Below are 21847 nucleotides of genomic sequence, written 5' to 3'. Positions count from 1 at the left end.
GTGGTATGAGGTTCCCCACTCCCCGCCCCTGCTCACCTCTCTCTTTCATATGTCAAAAGAGATTGGTTTAAATTGTACATTAATCTTGTAGATTGAGTCTGTATAACTGCCACTAATCCCATCTCATTAACATCTTAGAGATAGGATTTACGACACATAGGAAGATCACATCAGATCACAAAATGGTGAACAATCACACAATACTGGGAATCATGACCCAGCCAAGTTGACAGATATTTTGGGGGGACTCAATTCAGTCCATGACAATACATGGCATTTCTTTGTGTATTCATTAATAAGAAAAAATTTTTGGGCATCTACACTGTGCCAAGGTCTATGCTAGAATTAGAGATAGAGTGGTGAGAAAAAAAAGGCAAGGCCCTGTTATCCTGGAGTTAACAGTATAGTAGGGGAAAAAGACATTGAACAAATGATCACACAAATAAATGTAAATTTATAAGTATTATAATAACTGCTTTGAAGGAAAGAAGCAAAAAAGCACAAAGAGTGTGTAGTAAAGGAACCTGACCTAGCATAGAAAGTCAGAGTAGGCTTCTCAGAGGAAGTGATGGTTGAACTGACACCTCATAGTTAACAAATTAACTGGATAAAGAAAAAAGGCAAGAGATTTCCAGTAGAAGGGGTAGCATGTGCAGAGGTCCAGAGGTGGGACGGAGAATGGTCTATTTAAGGAATGAAAGAAGGCTGATGGGATGGAATTTAGTGAAGGAGAGAGAGCACAATACGAGGTGGGGCTGAAAGGTAGGCAGGGTCCAGATCATGCAAAATAGTTATATTAAGGACTTTGGTTTTCATTTTAAGACCCTTGGGAGCCTTTGAAAATTTTGTTTAAGTTCTTTAAGTTTATTTTTTAAAAGAAATACACACACATTATACAAATTCAAAAGGTATAAAAAAAGTATTGAGTGAACAAACAAATCTCCCATTTCAGTCTTCCCTGCCTGAAGGCAGTCATGCCAATTTCTTGAATATTTTATGCATATACATTATATTCTTTTTTTTTCACACAAATAATAACAGACCGTACACACTGCTCTGTACTTTTCTTTTTCTACATAACAAGGCATCGCGGATATCATTCTGTATCTGTATTATATAAAAAAAAATTTTTTTTTTTTTTTTTTATATGAAGAGCGGCCTAATTCTTTCCAGGGGCCCTGGTGGTGCAGTGGTTAAGAGCTATGGCTGCTAACCAAGAGGTCGCAGTCTGAATACACCAGCCGTTCCTTGGAAACCCTATGGGGCAGTTCTGCCCTGTCTTGTAGAGTTTATGAGTTGAAATCGACTTGATGGCAACAGGTTTTTGGTTTTTTAAAAATTCTTTCCAACAGCTGTATGGTATTCTGTTGTATGGATCTTACATAATTTATTTAACTAGTTCTCTATTGATGGGTATATAAGTTGTTTTCAGTATTTTTCTATTTCAAACAACATACAGTGAATATCTTTGATAATATACCATGTAGAATGTGTACTAGTATATCTGTACAACAAATTCCAAGTTTAGCTACCTTTTATTCAGTTGTTGTTAGGTGCCATTGAGTTGATACCGACTCACAGTGACTCCATGTGACAGAGTAGAGCTGCCTCATAGGGTTTTCTTGACTGTAATCTTTACGGGAGCAGATCACCAGGTCTTTTTCTTGCAGAGTCACTGGGTGGGTTCGAACTGCCAACCTTTCAGTTAGCAGCTGAGCACTTAACTGTTTGCATCACCAGGGATCCTTACCTTTAGTCTACAAAAGCCAAATTCCTTTAGAACACTTGTATTAGTTTATAGCCCTACATTTGTTATTGTGTTTATTAATCTTTTTCTCCCATCTGAATTATAAGCTCCATCAAGCAGTACCTAGGGTGGAAAAAAAAAAAAAAAAAACCAAACCCGTTGCCTTCAAGTCAATTCTGATTCATAGAGACGCTGTAGGACAGAGCAGAACTGCCTCATAGGGTTTCCAGGGAGTGGCTGGTGGGTTTGAACTGCCGACCTTTTGGTTTGCAGCCTTAGCTCTTAACCACAGAAACAGGTACTCGATAATATTTGTTGTATGGTTGGATGAATAAGGAGGTAAGGATAATAGCTAGATGAGAGGAAAGGGTGCCTGAATTTTGAAAACAATAGAGAAGATCCGAAATAACTACTGTGGAAAATAGGAAGGAGTAAATGAGGATGGGAACACACAGGATGGCGAGGCAGCCCAGTGCTGGTAAGAGTGGAGACTGTTTATTTACAGTGGCAACAATCTGTATAGTTGTGGGATTTTTTTTTTTTTTCCAGTTGTGCTCAGGATAGTTAGATTCATCCATGATTGCCATTTTCCCAGGCACCTAGGGTAAAGGAGCTGAGAATATCAGTGATGGAGAGGTTGAAGTGATAGACCATAGACTTAAAGCTGGACGAGGAGGGCCTTGAAGATAGGTCTACTCTTCTCCCCCCTTTCTGAATAATCTCATCCGTGTTCGTAGTTTTGGTGATAGAAACGATGCCGGAGATCACATGATAGCATTTTGCAAGATCAACAACTTCTTTATTGCAAATACCTTTTTCAACAATATAAACGGCAACTGTACACGTGGACCTTGCTGGATGGAAAAAAATACAGGAGTCAAATTGACTACATCTGTGGAAAGAGACAATGGTAAAGCTCAATATCATCAGTCAGAACAAGGTCGGGGCCAGCTGTGGAACAGACCATCAATTGCTCATATGCAAGTTCAAATTGAAGCTGAAGAAAATTAGAAGTCCAAGAGAGTCAAAGTATGACCTTGAGTATATGGCACCTGAATTTAGAGACCATTTAACAAATAGATTTGACACATGGCACATTAATGACCAAAGACCAGACGAGTTGTGGAATGACATCAACGACATCATACAAGAAGAAAGCAAGAGGTCACTAAAAAGACAGGAAGGAAAGAAAAGACCAAAATGGATGTCAGAAGAGACCCTGAAACTTGTTCTTGAATGTTGAGTAGCTGAAGCGAAAGGAAGAAATGATTAAGTCAAAGAGCTAAACAGAAGATTTCAAAGGGTGGCTTGAGAAGACAGGGTAAAGTATTATGACATGTGCAAAGAGCTGAAGTTAGAAAACCAAAAGGGAAGAACATGCTTGGCATTTCTGAAGCTGAAAGAACTGAAGAAAAATTTCAAGCCTCGAGTTGCACTAGTGAAGGATTTTACGGGGAAAATATTAAATGACACTGGAAGCATCAAAAAAAGATGGAAGGAATACACAGTCACTGTACTGAAAAGAATTGGTTAATGTTCAGCCATTTTCAGGAGGTAGCTTGTGATCAAGAAGCAACCGATGGTACTGAAGTTCAAACTGCACTGAGGGCACTGGCGAAAAACAAGGCTCTAAGAATTGACAGAATACCAATTGAGAAGTCTCAACAAACGGATACAGCGCAGGAAGTACTCACTCATCTATGCCAAGAAATTTGGAAGACGGCTACCTGGCCATTCAACTGGAAGAGATCCATATTTGTGCCTATCCCAAACAAAGATGACCCAACCAATGCAGAAATTACTGAACAATATCATTAATAGCACACGTAAGTAAAATTTTGCTGAAGATCATTCAAAAGCAGTTGCAGCAGCGTATTGACAGGGAACTGCCAGAAATTCAAGCTGAATTCAGAAGAGGGCATGGAATGAGGAATATCGTTGCTGATGTCAGATAGATCCTGGTCAAAAATGGAGAGTGCCAGAAGGATGGTTACCTGTGTTTTATTGACTCTGCAGAGGCATTCGGCTGTGTGGATCATAACAAATTATGGATAACATTACAAAGAATGAGAATTCCAGAGCATTTAATTGTGCCCATGAGGAACCTGTACATACATCAAGAGGCAACAGTTCGAACAGAACAAGGGGATACTGTGTGGATTAAAGTCAGGAAAGGTGCGCATCAGGGTTTTATCCTTTCATCATATTTATTCAGTCTGTATGCTGAGCAGATAATCTGAGATGCTGGACTGTGTGAAGAAGAATGGGGCATCAAGATTGGAGGAAGACTCATTAACACTTTGCGTCATGCAGGTTACACAACCTTGCTTCCTGAAAGTGAAGAGGACTTGAGGCACTTAGTGGTGAAGATTAAAGACTGCAGCCTTCAGTCTGGATTACACCTCAATATAAAGAAAACAAAAATCCTCCCAACTGGACCAGTAAGCAACATCAGGATAAACAGAGAAAAGATTGAAGTTGTCAAGACTTTCATTTTACCTGGATGCACAATCAACACCCCGGGAAACAGCAGTCAAGAAATCAAGTGATGCATTCAGTGCATTGCACAAATTTGTTCAAAAGACCTCTTTGGTATTAAAAAGCAAAGATGTCATTTTAAGGATTAAGGTGCGCCTGACCCAAGCCATGGCGTTTTCAATCACTTCATGTGCATACGAAAGCTGGACAATGAATAAGGAAGACTGAAGAAGAGCCGATGCCTCTGAATTATGGTGTTGGCAAATAATATTGAATATACCATGAACTGCCAGAAGAATGAACAAATCTGTCTTGGAAGAAGTAAAGCCAAAGTCCTCCTTAGAAGCGAGGATGGTGAGACTTTGTCTCACATACTTTGGTTGTGTTATCAGGAGGGATTGCTCCCTGGAGAAGCACATCATGCTTGGTAAAGCAGAGGGTCAGCGAAAAAGAGCAAGACCTTCGATGAAACGGATTCACACAGTGACTGCAACAATGGGCTCAAACATAACAATTGTAAGGGTGGTACAGGACCAGGCAGTGTTTCGTTCTCTTATACATAGGATCACTATGAGTTGGAAGTGACTTGACAGCACCTAACAACAGCAACAAAAACAACAGCATGTTTAACTAAAACTTACTCTGTAGGAGGAGAGACCAGGGTAGTTTTCAAAACTGAAAGGCGGCCAGGATGACTTGAGAAGATAGGATAAGGTCGGAAGAGTGGCAAGAGATGAGTCTGGAGACCATGCAACGCTGAACTTTGTAGGCCCTTGCATTGGACTCGTGGTGACTGTACAGGACAGAGTAAAACTTTCCCAGAGGGTTTCCAAGGCTGTAAATCTTTATGGAAGCAGACTGCCAATGTTTCTTCTGGAGAGCTGCTGGTGGTCCCCAACCATCTACCTTTTGGTTAGCAGCTGAGAGCTTTAACCACTGTGCCACCAGGGCTCCTTTAACATGTAGTAAGTTTCAGTAAATGTTGAATTGAATTCTTGTGTGTTTGCTTCCATTTCTTGCCCATCTATGCACATTTTGGTAGTTAAACACACTGTATGTGCAATTTTATATTTAGTTTTTATTCTTACCATTATGTTGAAAACAATTTTTCATCTTGCCACATAGTTTTTATAGTAGTCTTTTTAACATGTGTGATAGCCATCAAGTTGGTATGCCATAATTTACTTAGCCATTCCCCTGGGAAAAACTTTCTAATGTACAGTATACAGAGGTAGAATGGCCTGTCTTGTTAATTCCCAACTGCAGGAGGTAATTTCAAAGACAAAAACACTTGGAGTTGTTTTAGGGCGGGTTTCAGCCCCAGATGGGAATTGAATTAAACGTGCTTTAAAAATCCCCTTCCTCCCCTGAAATTTGTTAATTCTCTTATGTTTTTGGCCTCTTTAAGTGAATGCGAGCCTCTTGTGTATGTTCAAGTATGAATTTCAGAAAGAAAAACACCACTCTTACAAATATAAAGGGAGCCTGTGTCGGATTTACTTAATTCATGAATGAGGGCATTAGCAAATGGGAAAGCTGCTTTTGAGGAACACAGTTTTATGTGATCAGTCAGGAAAAGAATGATGAAGTTTGTATGTTAGATATGAAGTATATCAGTGTCTTCCAGGACAAAACTAAAATTTTTTAGGTTATCTTTTCTACTGAATGAAATAATTTGCATCCCACTTAGACAAAAATCATTTGTAACTGATCAATCAGTCTTCTGTAAGTTAAGATCTAAGTTTAGGTTCAAATCAGTAGGAAGTACTGAGTCAAGGAAAGGCGCATCCCATAAACCAGGGCTGGTCAGCGTCTTCTTACAGGGCCGGGAAGTGAGTAGTGCGGGCTTAGTGGGTGACAGGCTTCGGTTGCCGCCACTCGGCTCTGCTACTGTAGTGCCAAAACAGCCGCAGACAGTATGCAGATAAAGGAGTATTACTGTGAGACTTCACGCACACACACAGGCAGAAGCTGCAGTCGGCCCCAGTGCCATGGTCTGCCTAGTTTATTGAATCTGTAGTAATATCCTCTCTTTCATTCCTGATACTGGTAATTTGTGACTATTTTTCTGTGATCAGTCTGACTAGAGCTATAATCCGTTTTATTGATTTTTTTGAAACTATATTTTGGTTTCATTGACTTTGTTTATTGCTTTTGTTTGTTTTTTGTTTCATTGATTACTCTGTTTCCTTTCTCTACTTGAGTTTGATCTTTTTCTAGATTTTATGTTGCAAACATAGATCATTTATTTTAGACGTTTTGTATTTTCTAAAATAAGTATCTAAAGCTGTTAATGTCCCTTTAAACACTGCTTTAACTGCATCCTACAGATTTTGATACGTTATGTCTTAATTTTCATTTAGTTAAAAATATTTTCTAATTTCCCTCGTGGAGTTTCAACTTGGACATGCATAAATTAGTATTCAGCCAAAGACTGAAGGGGACCACCATCCAGTTTTCTGGAGCTCTTTTCTCTGTGTAGCTTCTCTTTTATGGTTCTTTGTTCCAAAATTCCAGCTATCACAGCCTGCTTGAGCTCTCTCTTCTCCACTCAGCAATTCTTAAGACTGCCCTGTGCTACAGTGTGGAGCATGCCTCTAATTGGAAACCCAGAGTGATTGTAGGGCTTACTTTGTTTCTTTCCTCTCAAGGATCACAGTCCTGCACTGCCTGTTGTCTAATATCTGAAAACAACCATTTCATGTATTTTGTCTAGTTTTTTAATTGCTTGTGGTGGGAGGGCAAGTCTCAGAACAGTCCTTTCTTCATGGGCCAAAGTGGAAGTCACAGTACATTTTTGAAAAATAAATAAAATAGTGGTGTCAGAAGTGTAGTTTTTTGTCTCTGTGGACCTTTTCATTATGTTAAATATGAGAGAATTATTCTGAGATGAGGTAGATTGATATAACAGTAACTGACAGTAGTCACCAGTTAACAATTTATTGATGTTAATGAAGTCTGTACACTCAGATAGCTGAGTACACAAGATTCATACCATTGGTAACTGTGTGGGAAGGTGGATGAGGAAGTGAAGGCCTATTTCTGTAGCTCTTGGTACCTTCATTTTTTCTAATAGTTGCTGTTTCTTCATCTTTTTGTGAAGAAATTCTATTTTCTCTGGCCTTCTACATTGCCTTGTCTGGTATTAGATTGGTGCTAGTGTATCTCTCTCTTTTATCTTTAAAGAACAATGACAGGCTGGCTTTCATAGTGCTAGACTCAGTAGTCTAGAAGTCTTGCCTTTATTTTCCTCTTACCTCCCACTTGACTGTTGTCCACATTTAGTCTGTTGGACATTTAATAAGCACTTCCTAGGAGTCAGGTTGTCTTTGGCTGATTATCAGATTGCTGCTTTAGTCTTAGGCCTTTTTTGGTTATGTGTACATGCAGACATAATTATCCATTTCTTCAGTGCTTTGATTCTATTGCATATTTTCTATGTGTAATTTTATTACATATTATAATGCCAAGGCCAGGACTAGGGTGAGTCAAAAGAGGTGCTTAGGGCACAAAATTTAAGGAGACACTCACTGTCAAGGTCATATAAGCCAACCCTGTGCTCCTGCCTTAAGTTTTGCTCCCAAGATGCCTTTGTTGCCTCACCCTGGTTCTGGCCTTGTATAACCTTGATTACAGTTTGTTACAAACACCTATTATGCCTTAAAATGAACTCTGTATAACAACTTTAATTTAGAACATGGTTTGACTTTACTTCATCTGAACACACAAAGGTGAGGTAATATTTCAAGAAAATCAGTGCCATGCCTGAGGTAATTCAACAACCCAAAGTTTATCATAAGCAACATTAGACAGAATTTTGAATCATGTTATCTAGGTTAACAACAGTAGGCCTACTGTACTTCTGTTCCTTTATTCCCTATCATGGTATCACTTGTCATTAGGAAGTTCCTTTTAGCAGAATCCCTCTCACAATTAACATTTTTGGTAAACCTGACTACTGCTGTGGCAAAGCCACATGACTATGGCAAACATCTGGTTAGAAAATGAACGTACCTGTAACTTGCACAAGGTCAAGAATACTCAATTTATGTTGCTGCCAGCTCAGTTGGAGAAATAGTCAAGCTTGTTCTGCTACCTGTTTCACTGGTCTCTAGTCCTCACACTGTCCATAAGAAGTACTTTGGAGGTGAGTGGGAGATCAAAAGTGATAGACCGCTGCTTCTCCCCACCCTCCGGTACACTTCAACCGGAATGTGTCCTCTTTTATCTGTTTCATGAACTGTGTTCTGTGTAAAGGTCTATGTGGGGGCGGGGAGGACTCATTAAGAGGAGCCAACAGCAAAAGTGGAGCAGTACTCACACAAACTAAAATATCCTGAGCCAAATGATAATTTTTGCTTCCTCTGTTCCACTCACTAGACAGCTTTCCCACCCTCTTAAAAAAAAAAAAAAAAACTTCAAAATAGACTGAACTGTTTAGTGTTCAGGGCTCCTTACGGAGCAGTAGTCTTTGTTTTTATTTCATCTTAAAATGTTTTCGTTCTTTGTTTTTAGGTGCCAGTGAGAGCAGGTGCCAGCAGGGGAAGACACAATTTGGAGTTGGCCTGAGATCTGAGGGAAAAAATCACCTCCGGCTTCTTGAAGGAACCCTCTCTCTCCAGTCATGTTGGGCTGCCTGCTGCCAGGACTCTGCTTGCCATGCCTTTTGGTGGCTAGAAGGGATGTGTATTCAGGCAGACTGCAGCAGGCCCCAGAGCTGCCGGGCTTTTAGGACAGGCTCTTCCAATTCCATGCTGGTGTTTTTAAAAGAATTTCAAACTGCAAATGATTTGGGCTTTCCACCTGAAAATGACGTACTACATATTCTGGGGCTAGGTTGGGGCAGGGCATCTTGGAGGAGGCTGAGCCCACCCAGAGCGCCACTCGTACCTGCTGTATCTTCCAGTGACCAGCACAGCTTAATCAGGAAGCTTCAGAAGAGAGATAGTCCCAGTGAAGAAGTAGTTACACCTGTAGTCACAAAGAAGGACTCCAAGGAACTAGGTGATCTGACTCCCAGTGACTCTGCAGAGGTAAGCATGTTATCAAAAGGAGCAGAAGAGCTGTTAAACCTGCTCCAGCATTTGGCACATAGAGCATTGAAGCTGATGCTTACGGGCAGAGCTCCTAGGCTGAGGAGTGTACGTATAAAGCTGCTTGGTGTCATGTTAGTTGGTGCTGCCTAGAGGTGCAAGGGTAATTTGACCTTAGAGATATTCACTGTATGCAAGTCTGACCACTGTTTTGGTAAAAGCAGAAAGCTGCTTATTATGTAGTCTGAGCTGGTTCTTGGCTACAGGTAAGTGCAGTTGTGTGGGTGTTAGTCTCCACCAGTGGTTCTGCAGTGTTTTCTGCCAGATGGCAAAACACTTGATTGATGTCATTGCAGGCAAATTCTCCTCCTCCTCCCTTATCTCCTGCCTGTAAACACATTCCTTATGAGGTAGTTCTATTCCAGTCTGAATTAACAGTGCCTGGTACTACAGATGGAAACCCTGGTGGTGTAGTGGTTAAATCCTACAGCTGCTGACCAAAGGGTTGACAGTTCGAATCCACCAGGTGCTCCTATGGGGCAGTTCTACTCTGTCCTATAGGGTCTCTGTGAGTTGGAATCGACTCAATGGGACTGCGTTTGGTTTTTTTGGTTTGGTACTACAGATTAAAACATGACTTCTGGGGTGGGGAGCTGGATGTGGCCCTTAGTCAAGAGGTCTTTGGGGGAATTCTCACCAAGCTGTGTATGCACAGGAACCTACTACCAGTAGAGTTTGTTCTGCTTCCTCTTTGTTGATCTTCCTGAGCAAATGATTAAAAAGATGGCTCAGTCTATGCTGTCTCCCTTGATTGCTTATTTTTGTGTTTGTTTTGTCTTAGCTGTCTCTCTCAAGTAGAAGCCAGAGTGGGGATGCTACTACATGCCAGGCACTGTGTGTGCTAATCATTGTACTATGTCATATTGTTTAATTTTCATAACAATATTTCTAAGTAGATATTATTAGCCCAGTTTTACTAATGAGGAAACTGAGGCTCAAAGAGGTTAAATAGCTTGTGATCTTGCAGCTAATGAATAGCATAACTAGAATTGGAATCCAGATTTAATATTAAGTGTAGTATCAGTGCAATAGTAGAGTTACTGAATAGTTTTTTTTTTTTTAACATTTTATTGTGGTTTAGGTGATAGTTTGCAGACTAAATTAGTGTCTCATTGAACAATTTATATATAATAGGTTTTAATATGCCTATAAACATTTATGGAAACCTGTTATCAATGTCAGAGCCCTGGTGGCGCAGTGGTTAAGAGCTCAAGTTGCTAACCAAAAGATCAGCAGTTAGCATCCACCAGCTGCTTATGGAAACCCTATGGGGCATTTCTACTCTGTCCTATAAAAGATTCTGTGAGTTGAAATCAACTCGACAGCAATGGGTTTGGTTTTGGATTAACAATGCCAGAGCCCTGGTGCTGCTAGCCAAAAGGTCTGCAGTTTGAATCCACCAGCTGCTCCTTGTAAACCTTATGGAGCAGTTCTACTCTGTCCTGTAGGGTTGCCGTGAGTTGGAACTGACTTGAAGGCAATGGGTTTGTTTTTTTTTTTGGTTTATTGTCAATGTCAGGACCCTAGAGATACAAAGATAAACAAGACATGGTCCATGCCCCCAGGGAGTTTACAGTCTAGTGGGGACTCAGACATGAAGATGGGTATTTATAATAGTATATAATTATTGCATTAATAGGTTTATGTACATTGTGCAGTAGAACACAAAAGAGAAAGTGATCCACTTGAGTATGCAGGTAGTGTGTATGTGTAAAGAACTCTTTATTTTTTGAAGGATGGGTAGGATTTTAATATGTGATTGTGTCAGCAAGTATTTACTGAGCATCTACCATGTACAAATTATTATACTAAGCTAGGCACTAGGACTATTATAGTAAATTACAGAAACCGATTCTTGCCCTAATGGAGCTGACAGTCTGGGAGGGAAAGCAGACGTTACCTTTTTAAATAATTATAAGCATGATGCCGGTTATGAGAGGGTGAGTTCAGGGGGCTGTGAGAACTATAAGAATTAAGTAAGAAGGATTGTAAGAAGTAGGAGAAGGAAAGTTTAAGTTGAGACTTGAAGTACAAGTAGAAGTTAGGAAAAGAGTATTTCAGGCAGAAAGAATAAAAATTTCAAAGTTAGTTAGGTGCCCTAGAGTATGGCAAAATCAAGAAATTAAGAGCCTGGTCTTGCTGGGCAAACAGCAAGAGAGCTAGTGTGAAAGAAGAGGCTTATTAAGACTTACAAAGAGCCTTGAGGTCTTCTTAAGATACTGGTCTTTATCTTAAGATCAGTGGGAAATCATTGAAGAGGTTTAAGCAGGGAATCACATATCAGATATATTGCTTTGTGGTGAATAGACAGGAGAAGGCAAGATTGTATGTGGAGAGATCAAGTACGAGACTATCGCAGTAGTTTAGGAAAGAGAACCACTAAGCTAGAGAAGGAGCTTATAGATAGAGGAGAGGGGTTAAACAATAATCCCTCACAGTGTGGTTCTCAAACTTCAGTATATATCAGAATCACCTGGGGGTCTTGTAAAAAACAGTTTGCTGGGCTCCAACTCCAAAGTTTCTGATTTAGTAGGTTTGGAATGGGGCCTGAGAATTTGCATTTTTAACAAGCCCCTGGATAATGCTGATGCTGCTGGTTGGGGACAACACTTTGAGAACCTCTGCTTTATAGGGCAGGGGGTTAGAGTCCATAGCACAGAGCACAAGATTATCCTTAGGCAGGAGGAGAGACTTATCTTTCATTGTGAAAGGAAGGAAAGATGGGTAGATACAGATCCAGCTAAAGTGGGTTTATAGATTTCAGTAGAAGGAAATTCCAGTAGTTCTAATCTCGTTACTGTTTTTTCTGGAGTAGGTGGGTAGATCATCTGCTGAGAGTAGAAGCAAAGGTGGGGGGAGTGGGGAGGTTTGGGGAAAGTGGTAACAGTCTGAAATAGCCATTATAAAGGGTAGGAAATGGCAAACAAGGTAAGAAAATAGAAGGATTGCTGGGTAACTTTGAAGATGGAGACCATGAATTTATAACAGTGGCAATGATCTTTAGAGTTGTGTGATTCTCCTCAGTAACTCTCAGCAACCCCATCAAGAAAATGCTGATACTTTGAGTCATCCAGGTTTGGAACTTTGCCAGGTAGTTTGTATAGAAGGAAAGTGGAACAAGGAAATTGAGGGTGTTGGCAAGGGAGTAGATGAAAGAGAAAGAGGTAAAGACAGGAGGGGGCTGACAGAGATAAGATATAGAGCATTTAGAGGTTTCTATGATGGAAGCAGAAGTAAGGGGAACAGGTAAATGTGGGTCCTGGAAAGGACAGGAGGTAGTGGTCACAGTATAGGATATTTGAATTTAAGGTTTTGGAGTAAGAGCAGTTCTGGTGATGATAGGGTTTTACAGCTATGGAAGAGGATTGCTGAGGCAGAGTAGAGAAGTTATTTATTTATTGGAGATGAGGAACTCAACTCAGTGAGCTCAAAGAACATGTTCAATAAATTATTTATGTGGGCATTGAGATAGTCTTTAGTGATGATGACAATGATGATCATAGCAGCAATAGCTAATGTTTATTGAGCACTTATGTGCCAGGTTCTATTCTGAACCCTTTATATGTATTGACTCTCTTAATCCTTAGAATAAATCCTATGAAGTACTATTACAATCCCAGAAAGTTTAAGGAACATAGTCAATGTAATACAGCTAGTATATGGTGAAGCCAAGATGTGAATCCATGTGGTCTGATTCTATCTAAAGTCTGATCTCTTAACCCTCTTACTCTTCAGGCAGGACTTGGGTTGAAGAGGGATTTTGAGAGCCAAATGTCAAAGCCATTAGTAAACTAAGAAGAGTGATTAGCAAGTTGAGAGATGACCTCTATAAGGAGAGTTAAAGAGTAGTACAGCAAGATGGCAAAGGAGGAGAGGTTTTTAGAAGAAGTTGGAAGAGTACTGGTTTGGAAAGAGCACTGGGGAGGGGAAGTGAAGAAAATAGCAACCCATCTTCAAGCCTGAAGTATGGCTTGTTGGCCAGGACAGCTTCATGGGCATGTGACCTGCACAGTTGCACAAAGTGTTGCACTTAGAAAGGTCCTGCTCTTAGTTAATGCTCTGCTGTCACTGCCTTGAAATTCTTAATTTTTGAGTAAGAAGCCCTGCATTTTCATTTTTCACTGGACCCTGAAAATTATGTAACCTGTCTTCCAGGGGTATAGGGAACAATATGTGAAATGACAGAATATGGGACACTTTGGTCATGAAGTAGAAGCCCCAGATAATTCAGTGGAAGTTTTGGGAGAAAGAAAAGGAGGTTGGGTCTCACAGGAGAGGAAATGTAGATCATTATGGGAATAAAGGTTCTAGGGTGGTAAATGTTTAATATCTGGCTGTCATGGATTGAGTTATGTCCCCCCGAAAATGTGTGTATCAATTTGGCTGGGCCATGACTCCTGGTATTATGTGATTTTACTATATGTTGTAAATCCTGCCTCTATGATGTTAATGAGGGAGGATGGGTGGCAGTTGTATTAGTGAGGCAGGACTCAAATGTACAAGATTTGAGGCAATCTCTTGAGATAGAAAAGAAAGAAGAGAGCAGAGAGACGGGGACCTCATACCACCAAGAAAGCAGTGCCGGGAGCAGAGTGCATCCTTTAGACCTGGAGGCCCTGTGCAGAGAAGCTCCTAGTCCAGAGGAAGATTGATGAGAAGGCTGACAGAGAGAGAAAGCCTTCCCTTGGAGCTGACACCCTGAATTTGGACTTTTAGCCTACTTTACTGTGAAGAAATAAATTTCTCTTTGTTAAAGCCATCCACTTGTGGTATTTCTATTATGGGAACACTAGATGACTTAGACACTGGCTTCTGCCTCTACGCCCAAAAAACAAAAACCAATGAACAAGCTCTGAGTTAAAGAGTTTGCCAATACCAATGGTATAAATGCTGCCATGACCAAGTCCCTGAAAGCAGAATTGGGAGAGATGTGCTCTTGTGAGCTGGCTCCAGCACACTACAGGATAATTATGACCAATGAAATTAAAAATGGATCAGTATAATTGGAAATATGGCAGATTTAGGCCTGACAGTCTCCTGAAAGATGGTGAAAACTCAAACTCGGGCCTCACAGATTTCAGGTATACACTGAAAGAAAGATCCTTGGATCGCATTGTCTAGGGAGTTCTTGTTTACCAGCAGTGAGTATTGACGATAAATTGCTGTTAGTGAACAGGATCTCAAGAGCTTTGTGGGCTAATGTGGAGAGTGGGTGGACAGAGGAGGAGGAATATTGAACTATGAGCCCAGGAGTAGGACTGAGTCCTTGCTGCAGGCAGTGTTGCACAGAAACATTGCAGTTTGGCCTCCTGTATTGAGAACTGCAGGCATTGCTAAAAAATGGGGCAAAGTAGATCTTATCTCCAGATCCAGACAAGTTATATTTGACTTTATGTGCCATGCTTAGGAACTTGATTCTTATCCTGAAGGCCAGGGAGAGCTCTGGAAGGGGGTGGTAAAGTCATCTTGTGCATTCAGAGTAGTTGACAGGTAGGCCTTTCTTTTAAGAGAGAATTTGGAGTTCGAACTTGTGCTTAATGCACCAGGGAAAGGAAGAGAAATGTATGCATTGCAGATCTTCTAATTAGGGATGACTGGCTAGCAGTGCTAGTTTCTAGTTTGCTCTGTTTTCTCTAAGGTAGGTCAAGCAGCTCTGCGTCCACAGTGGAAGAAATTGTTTGATAAATTGCTCTCGTCGTATCTGAAATCCCTGCAGAGCCGCAAAGCTGTTGGATTGTCAGGATGCATCTTTCATTCTTTTGGAAACGTACATATATCATATGCAAGAGCAAGTATTGTGGCTTTTTGCAATTCCAAAAGTGGAAAAAAATGTCAACAATTTATGCCCCTTTCCAAGCATAAAGAGGGAGAAGTTTGTATTCAATTCAAGCACCTTTGAATTGTTCACAGGAGGGCAATGAAGGCTTGTTGATTGGGTACTGGAACATACCGAGTATTCGTAGTTCAGCCACTGGCAATTAATTGCTGTCAGTCCTGCTCTATTGGAGGAGAGGGAGTGCTTTCTTTGAGCCTAGGAAACAAATGTCCAATTAGGTATGCCCACATGTAAGGTTTGGCTTTAGGAAGACTGAGGTGTTCCCCTCTCTATCATCACCATCTTCCAGTTTCTAGTCAATTATCACAACATTTCAGCCCCTCTCAACCCAGTGGCTTTCTGTGGAACACGTGACTGAGAGAATCAATGAACCAGTCAGGTGGACACCTCTCTGCTGCTTTTATTTCACCAAGGAGAACTCTCATGCTGACCCTGTGTAAGGCCTGCGCTTACTTCATATTAGAAGATAGAGGTATGATTTGTGGGCATCAACAGAGAAGAACTTTGCATAACCAAGGACAGAAACCCAAGCAAGTTTTGATTCCCTTGAAAAGGATTTTTTTTTTGGGGGGGGGGGTGGCGTTAATTTTGACCATGTTTGTTTACTTGCTTTCTTTAGTTTTTGCATTTTAAAAATGTTTCCTTTTATCCTTTTAACTTAAGTTTTTGTCAAGGGTTCATTTATTCTTTTGACTAGTTATTTCCACCAAATTTGGAATCCCACAGGACCGAATCTTTCCCAGATTCTCATTCTCAGTTATCTGAGGAGCAGAAGTTCAAAAACCTTTAGAGGAATTTTTTAGCCCCAGGCTAAAGAGCCTCTGGCCTTGGTAATTTGTGTTGGGTTTCTCACCCCTCAACAACCTACGCCCTCCCAGTATTACCTATCTGCATACATTGACTAAGTGCTCTCCCTCAACCACACTATTCTAATTTTATGTGCATGGCTTATTGCATTAAGAGAAAAAATGGGAAGCCTGTCTGTTCCCTTGTGTGTGTATGACAGAAATGCCTGCAACTGTAGTATCCTTTTTGCAAAAAAGTATTAGTTCCTGTACCACTATACCATATCCCTTTGTTTTCTTTTTAATCCTTAACTGCTCTCTGTCTCCTCTAATCTCCTAAGACTTCTGGTTCTTTAATCTACTTATCTGGTTTTTACCATGTGAAATAAGTTTGAAAATGTATTTGTTGAATATTTTGTAAGCTAACTTATGAAGCAAGAGGCAGTAGGGTTTTGATGTGAGTTCATTAACAGAACCCTGCTAATTGACAATACTTGAGCCAAGGGGGAAAAAAAAGTCTCAAAACCAACCATCCTTTAGTTAACACCAACAGGCTGTCATCCTACCCCCTCTCCCCTTCATGGATGGCCTAAGTCTTTCTAAGGAGATTCTGAGAAGACATGGCTTTGTAACTACTACAGACATAAACCCTGCTGTGTTCTCCAGCCTTAGCTTTAGTTGTCGAGAATTGAGTTGGGGGGGGTACCTTTAAACCCCACTGGCTTTGCTATGGTGGGGACTCCATGCCTTAGCAGGAGACAGGATAGAGGAAGACACTGTCTTCTGGTAGGATTTTTATTAGTGGCAGTGGTAGATTTTTGTTTTATTTTAATACAGTTGTGTCTCAAATCAAAGTGATGAAAGTTGAGTTTTTGTGAATCATTCTTTAATATTAAGTAGACACCTGGGTAGCATGTGTCTTACCAAGGAGGGCCCCCACATGGACTGTGATGTTATAGCCAGGATGAATGGGAACATCCTATGTATGTCCTGCAGGCTCCCACTCAAAATGGAATAGATAGTGTTGGAGGCTTTTGTTTTGTTATCTTAAATTATGCCATTAATCACTGGAGCTAGCTTGCTTGATTTGGAGAGGATAGTCCCAGAGCTGGGAGCAAGAGAGAAGGAGGAAGAGAGCGAGGTGGAACGATAGAGATGGAGAATGTGGGTTGAAACCCTTCATTATTCTATCGAATAAGGCTTCTTTGAAGAAGAAACAGGTGTATCCACCAGAGGCATGATTTTTATGACTTTTGGTTTATTCAGAGTTGTGTTAGCTTTTATGATTTTTGTCAAGTGCTAGAAAAATTTGTGTAAGGAAATTCCACTCAAGTTTCTAGTCCCCGTTCCTGACTCTGTACCAGCTCCTAAAAAAAATTCAGTATTACTTCTTTGTTTTTGAAGTTAAATAATTTGTTCCATGTCTCTTTTCTGTTTCTTTAAAAATAAGAATAATAAATAAGCTGTTTCTTTAGAAATAAAAATCTCTCTGCCTAACTTTAAAATTGTCATACTTTGACCTAGTAATTCTACTTCTGAGAATTTATTCTAAAGGAATAATTTGTTAATAAATAAAGGCTTTACTCACAATAGTGAAAGAGTATTTATTGAATAAAAAACTGAAAGCAGTCTTTCTAGTAAGGGGAAAGCAGACTGTTGTGCAGCCATTAAAAATGCATTTTTGTGTGCATGGATGGCCCTTTTGTTACTCCTGTCTACTTTCCACTCCAGCCACACTGAGTGTTTGCTCTTCTGTGCATACTATACTTCTAAAGACAGCTTTATTGAAGCATAATTGACATATCATAAACAGCACATGTTTAAAGTATACAACTTGTTAAGTTTTGATGTGTGCATGTACCTATAACTCTGTCACAACAGAAAAGATAATGTACTTGTCCATCACCCCAAAGGTTCCTCCTGCCACTTTATAATCCCTCCTTCCTGTTCCCTCCATTATGCCTAGGCTACTACTGATCTGGTTTAGGTCGCTATAGATTTTTCCAGAATTTTTATGTTAATAAGATCATATACTTAAACCAAAAAAAAAGCCATTGCTTTTGATTCAGTTTTGACTCGTAGTGACCCCATAGGACAGTAGAACTGCCCCACAGGGTTTCCAAGGCTATAAATCTTTACAGAAGCAGACTGCCACATCTTTATACTGTGGACTGGTTGGTGGGTTCGAACATCCGGCCTTTCAGTTAGCAGCCAAGGGCTTAACCACTGCACCAATAGGTACTCTTTTCTTTTTATCAGCTTTATTGAAGTATAATTTATATATCATAAAATTCACCCGTTTAAAGCATGTAATTCAATAATTTTAGTAAATGTATAGTGTTGGAGGAAACCCTGATGGCGTAGTGGCTAAAAGCTATGGCTGCTAACCAAAAGGTCGGCAGTTCGAATTCACCAGGCACTCCTTGGAAGCCCTGTGGGGCAGTTCTACTCTGTCCTTTAGGGTCACTATGAGTCGGAATTGCCTCGACGGCCCCAAGTTTTGTTTTTTTTTTATAGTGTTGGACATCATCATCTGAGTCCAGTTTTATAACATTTCTATTACCCACAAAATTTCCTTGTGCCTGTTTGCCCAAAAGTTCCCTCATGCTATCCCCACTGCCAACCCCAACCCTATGCAACAGTGATCTACTGTCTATAAATTTGTCTTTTCTGGACATTTCATATAAATGGAATCATACAATATGTAGTCTTTTGTGTCTGGCTTCTTTCATTTAGTATAATGTTTTGAAGTTCATTTATGTTGTAGCGTGTATCAGTAGTTGGTTCCTTTTACTTGCTGCATAGTATTCTATTGAAGTCCAGTTTATCCATTTTTTCTTTTATGGATTGTGTTTTTGGTGTTGTATCTAAGAAAGATCTGTGTTTTCTTTGAAAAGTTTTATAGTTTTAGGTTTTACACTTAGGTCTAGAATTTTTGTACAGGGTATGAGCTATGGATGGAAGTTCATTTTTTTTTTCCATATGACTATCCAATTCCCATCCTTTCTCCACTGAGTTTCCTTTTTACCTTTGTTGAAAGTCAATTAACCATGTATTTATGGGTCTATTTCTGGACTCTATTCAGTTTCGTTGGTCTGTTTGTCTATCTTGATACTAATACCACACTGTCTTGATTATTCTATCTTTATAGTAATCCTTTAAATCACAAAGTTTATAGTGTAAATCTTCAACTTTGTTCTTTATCCAAATTATTTTGACTGTTCTAGGTGCTTTGCATTCCATATAAATTTTTGAAACAGCTTGTCAATTTCTAAAAAAAAAAAAGGTCTATTGGGATTTTGGATTGGGATTGCATTGGGGCTGTAGATCATTGTGGGGAAAATTGGTAGCTTAATAATAATATTGAGTCTTCTGATCCACGAACAAGTATCTGTCTCCATTTGTCTTCTTTAATTTCTCTCAGAAATATGTTATAATTTTCAGTGTACAGATCTTACACATCTTTTGACAGATTTATCCCTAAGTATTACATATTTTTGATGCTATAGTAATTGGTGTATTTTAAAATTTCAATTTATGATTGATTGTTGCCCTCATATAAATATACTGTTGCTTTTTGTATATCGATCTTGTATTTTGTAACCTTGCTATAAACTCACTTATTCGTTCCACAGGATTTTCTCTATGTATAATCTTTTTAAGTACAGACAGTTTTACATCTTCCTTTCCAATCTGGTTGTCTTTTTTTTTTTTGGCCTATTTCACTGGCTAGGACTTCTAGTACAATGTTTCAGTGTTAGGTATAGGTTTTATGAAGATGTCTTTTATAAGGTAGAGGAATTTTCTTTCTATTCCTAGTTTTATGTGAATTTGTATCACAAATAGATGTTGGATATTGTCAAATGCTTTTTCTACATCTATTGAGATGATCATATGGTTTCTCTTTTCTAGTGTGTTAATATGGTAAATGAGTTGATAGATTTTTGAGTGTTAAACCAACCTTGCATTCATGGGATAAACTTACTTGGTCACATGTATTATCCTTTTAAACTATTTTTATATTTGATTTACTAAAATAGTGTTATAAATTTTTGCATCTATTCTCATGATGGATATTGGTCCGTAGTTTTCTTATAATGTCCTTGTCTGGTTTTAGTTTCAGAGAAATGCTGGGTTCATATACTGAGTTGAGAAGTATTCCATCCTCTTCAATATTTTGGGAAAGTTTGTGTAGAATTGGCATTATTTATTCCTTAGATGTTCGATAGAATTTTCCAATAAAGTCATCTGGGCCTGGAGTTTTATTTGTGGGAAAATTTTAAACTACATGTTCAGTGTTTAAAAAACACATAGTTATTTAGGTTATCTATTTCTTCTTGAGTGAGCTTTGCTAGTTTGTGTCTTTCAAGGAATTTGTGCATTTCCTCCAAGTGGTCAAATTGATTGGCATAAAGTTGTTCATAATATTTCCTTGTTGCCCTTTTAATGTCTGTAGAACCTCTAGTGATGTCACCTGTCTCAGTCCTAATATTAGTAATTTGTTTCTTCTCTTTCTCTCCCTCTCCCTTTTTTCCCTCTCTTGCTCTCTTTGTTTTCCTCATCAGACTGTATAGATGTTCTCAAAGAACCGTCTTTGATTTCACTCATTTTTCTCTATTGCTTTTCTGTTTTTATATTTTTTCTGCTCTAATCTTTATTATTTTTTCAGTTTAATTTGGATTTAATTTGCTCTTCTTTTTCTAGTGTCTTAGGGTGTAACCTGAAGTTAGTGACTTGAGACTTCTTCCTTTCTAATGTAGGTATTTAGTGCTGTAAATTTCCCTCTAAGCACTGCTTTAGGGATCCCTGCTGGCACAGTGGTTAAAGCGTTTGGCTGCTAACCAAAAGGTTGGCAGTTCGAATCCACCAGCTGCTCCATGGGAGAAGGATGTGCCAATCTGCTTCTGTAAAGATGTACAGCATTGAAAACCCTATGGGGCAGCTCCACTCTGTCCTATTGGGTCCCTGTTAGTCGGAATCTACTCAGTGACTGTTGGTTTGGTTTGGGTTGAAGTATTGCTTTAGTGGCAGCCCACAAATTTTGATACGTTTACAGGTTAATTCAGTTCAAGAATACCTTACACTTTCCCTTTTGATTAGTCCTTTGGCTCTTGGATTATTTAGAACTGTGTTATGTAGATTCTAAATATTTGGAGATTTTTCCAGATACTGACCCATTATTTGTTGATTGCTAATTTAATTCCACTATGGTCAGAGAAATTCTATAGGGCAGTTTGCCTCTGTCCTATAGGGTCGTTATGAGTTGGAATCAACTCAATGGCACTTTTTTTTTTTTTTATGGTCAGAGAATGTTGTGTAACTCAAATCCTTTTAAATTTATTGAGACCTGTTTTATGGCCAAGAATATGGTTTATCCTGGTGAATGTTCTACGGGCACTTGAAGAGAATATGTATTCAGCTGTTGTTGGGTGAGGCCCCTGGGTGAGGCCCCTGGGTGGCATAAATGGTTTGCATGTGGGGTCGTGTAAACAGTTAAGTGCTTGATTACCGGCCTAAAGATTGGAGGTCTGAACCTACCCAGAGGCACCTCGGAAGACAGACCTGGCGATCTGCTCCCAAAAGGCCACAGCCTTGAAAGCCCCGTGGAGTACAGTTCTACTCTGACACACATGGGGGTCGCTGTGAGCTGGCATTGATGGCAACTAACAATACCAACCAACTGCAAGGTTAGTGGTTCAAACCCACTCAGCAGCCGTACAGAAGAAAGGCTTGGCAATCTGCTTCTGTAAAGATTACAGCCAAGAAAACCCTTTGGAGCTCAGTTCTACTCTGTAACGCATGGGGTTGCCATGAGTCAGAATCAACTTGATGGCAATGAGTTTGGGGTTTTTTTGGTTTTTGGGTGAGTGTCCCATAAATGTCCATCAGGTCAAGTTGGTTAGTGTTG

The 21847-nt window shown here is 39.6% G+C and overlaps 1 protein-coding gene across 6 annotated transcripts in view; it reads left to right on the top strand.

The window, feature by feature from the left end:
• KIAA0319L (KIAA0319 like) overlaps nt 1-21847 on the top strand; it is a 117647-nt gene that overhangs the window by 30030 nt on the left and 65770 nt on the right. For all 6 annotated transcript variants that reach the window (XM_003415489.4, XM_064281693.1, XM_064281696.1 and 3 more), the window contains exon 3: nt 8741-9258. In XM_003415489.4, coding sequence (XP_003415537.3) covers nt 8741-9258 — 518 coding nt within the window. The remainder of the gene's footprint in view (nt 1-8740; nt 9259-21847) is intronic.

The sequence above is a fragment of the Loxodonta africana genome, chromosome 3, assembly GCF_030014295.1.
Source record: "Loxodonta africana isolate mLoxAfr1 chromosome 3, mLoxAfr1.hap2, whole genome shotgun sequence".
NCBI classification, from domain to species: Eukaryota; Metazoa; Chordata; class Mammalia; order Proboscidea; family Elephantidae; genus Loxodonta; species Loxodonta africana.
The sequence above is the reverse complement of the archived record's forward strand: the minus strand, read 5'-3'. Positions and strand labels throughout refer to the sequence as shown.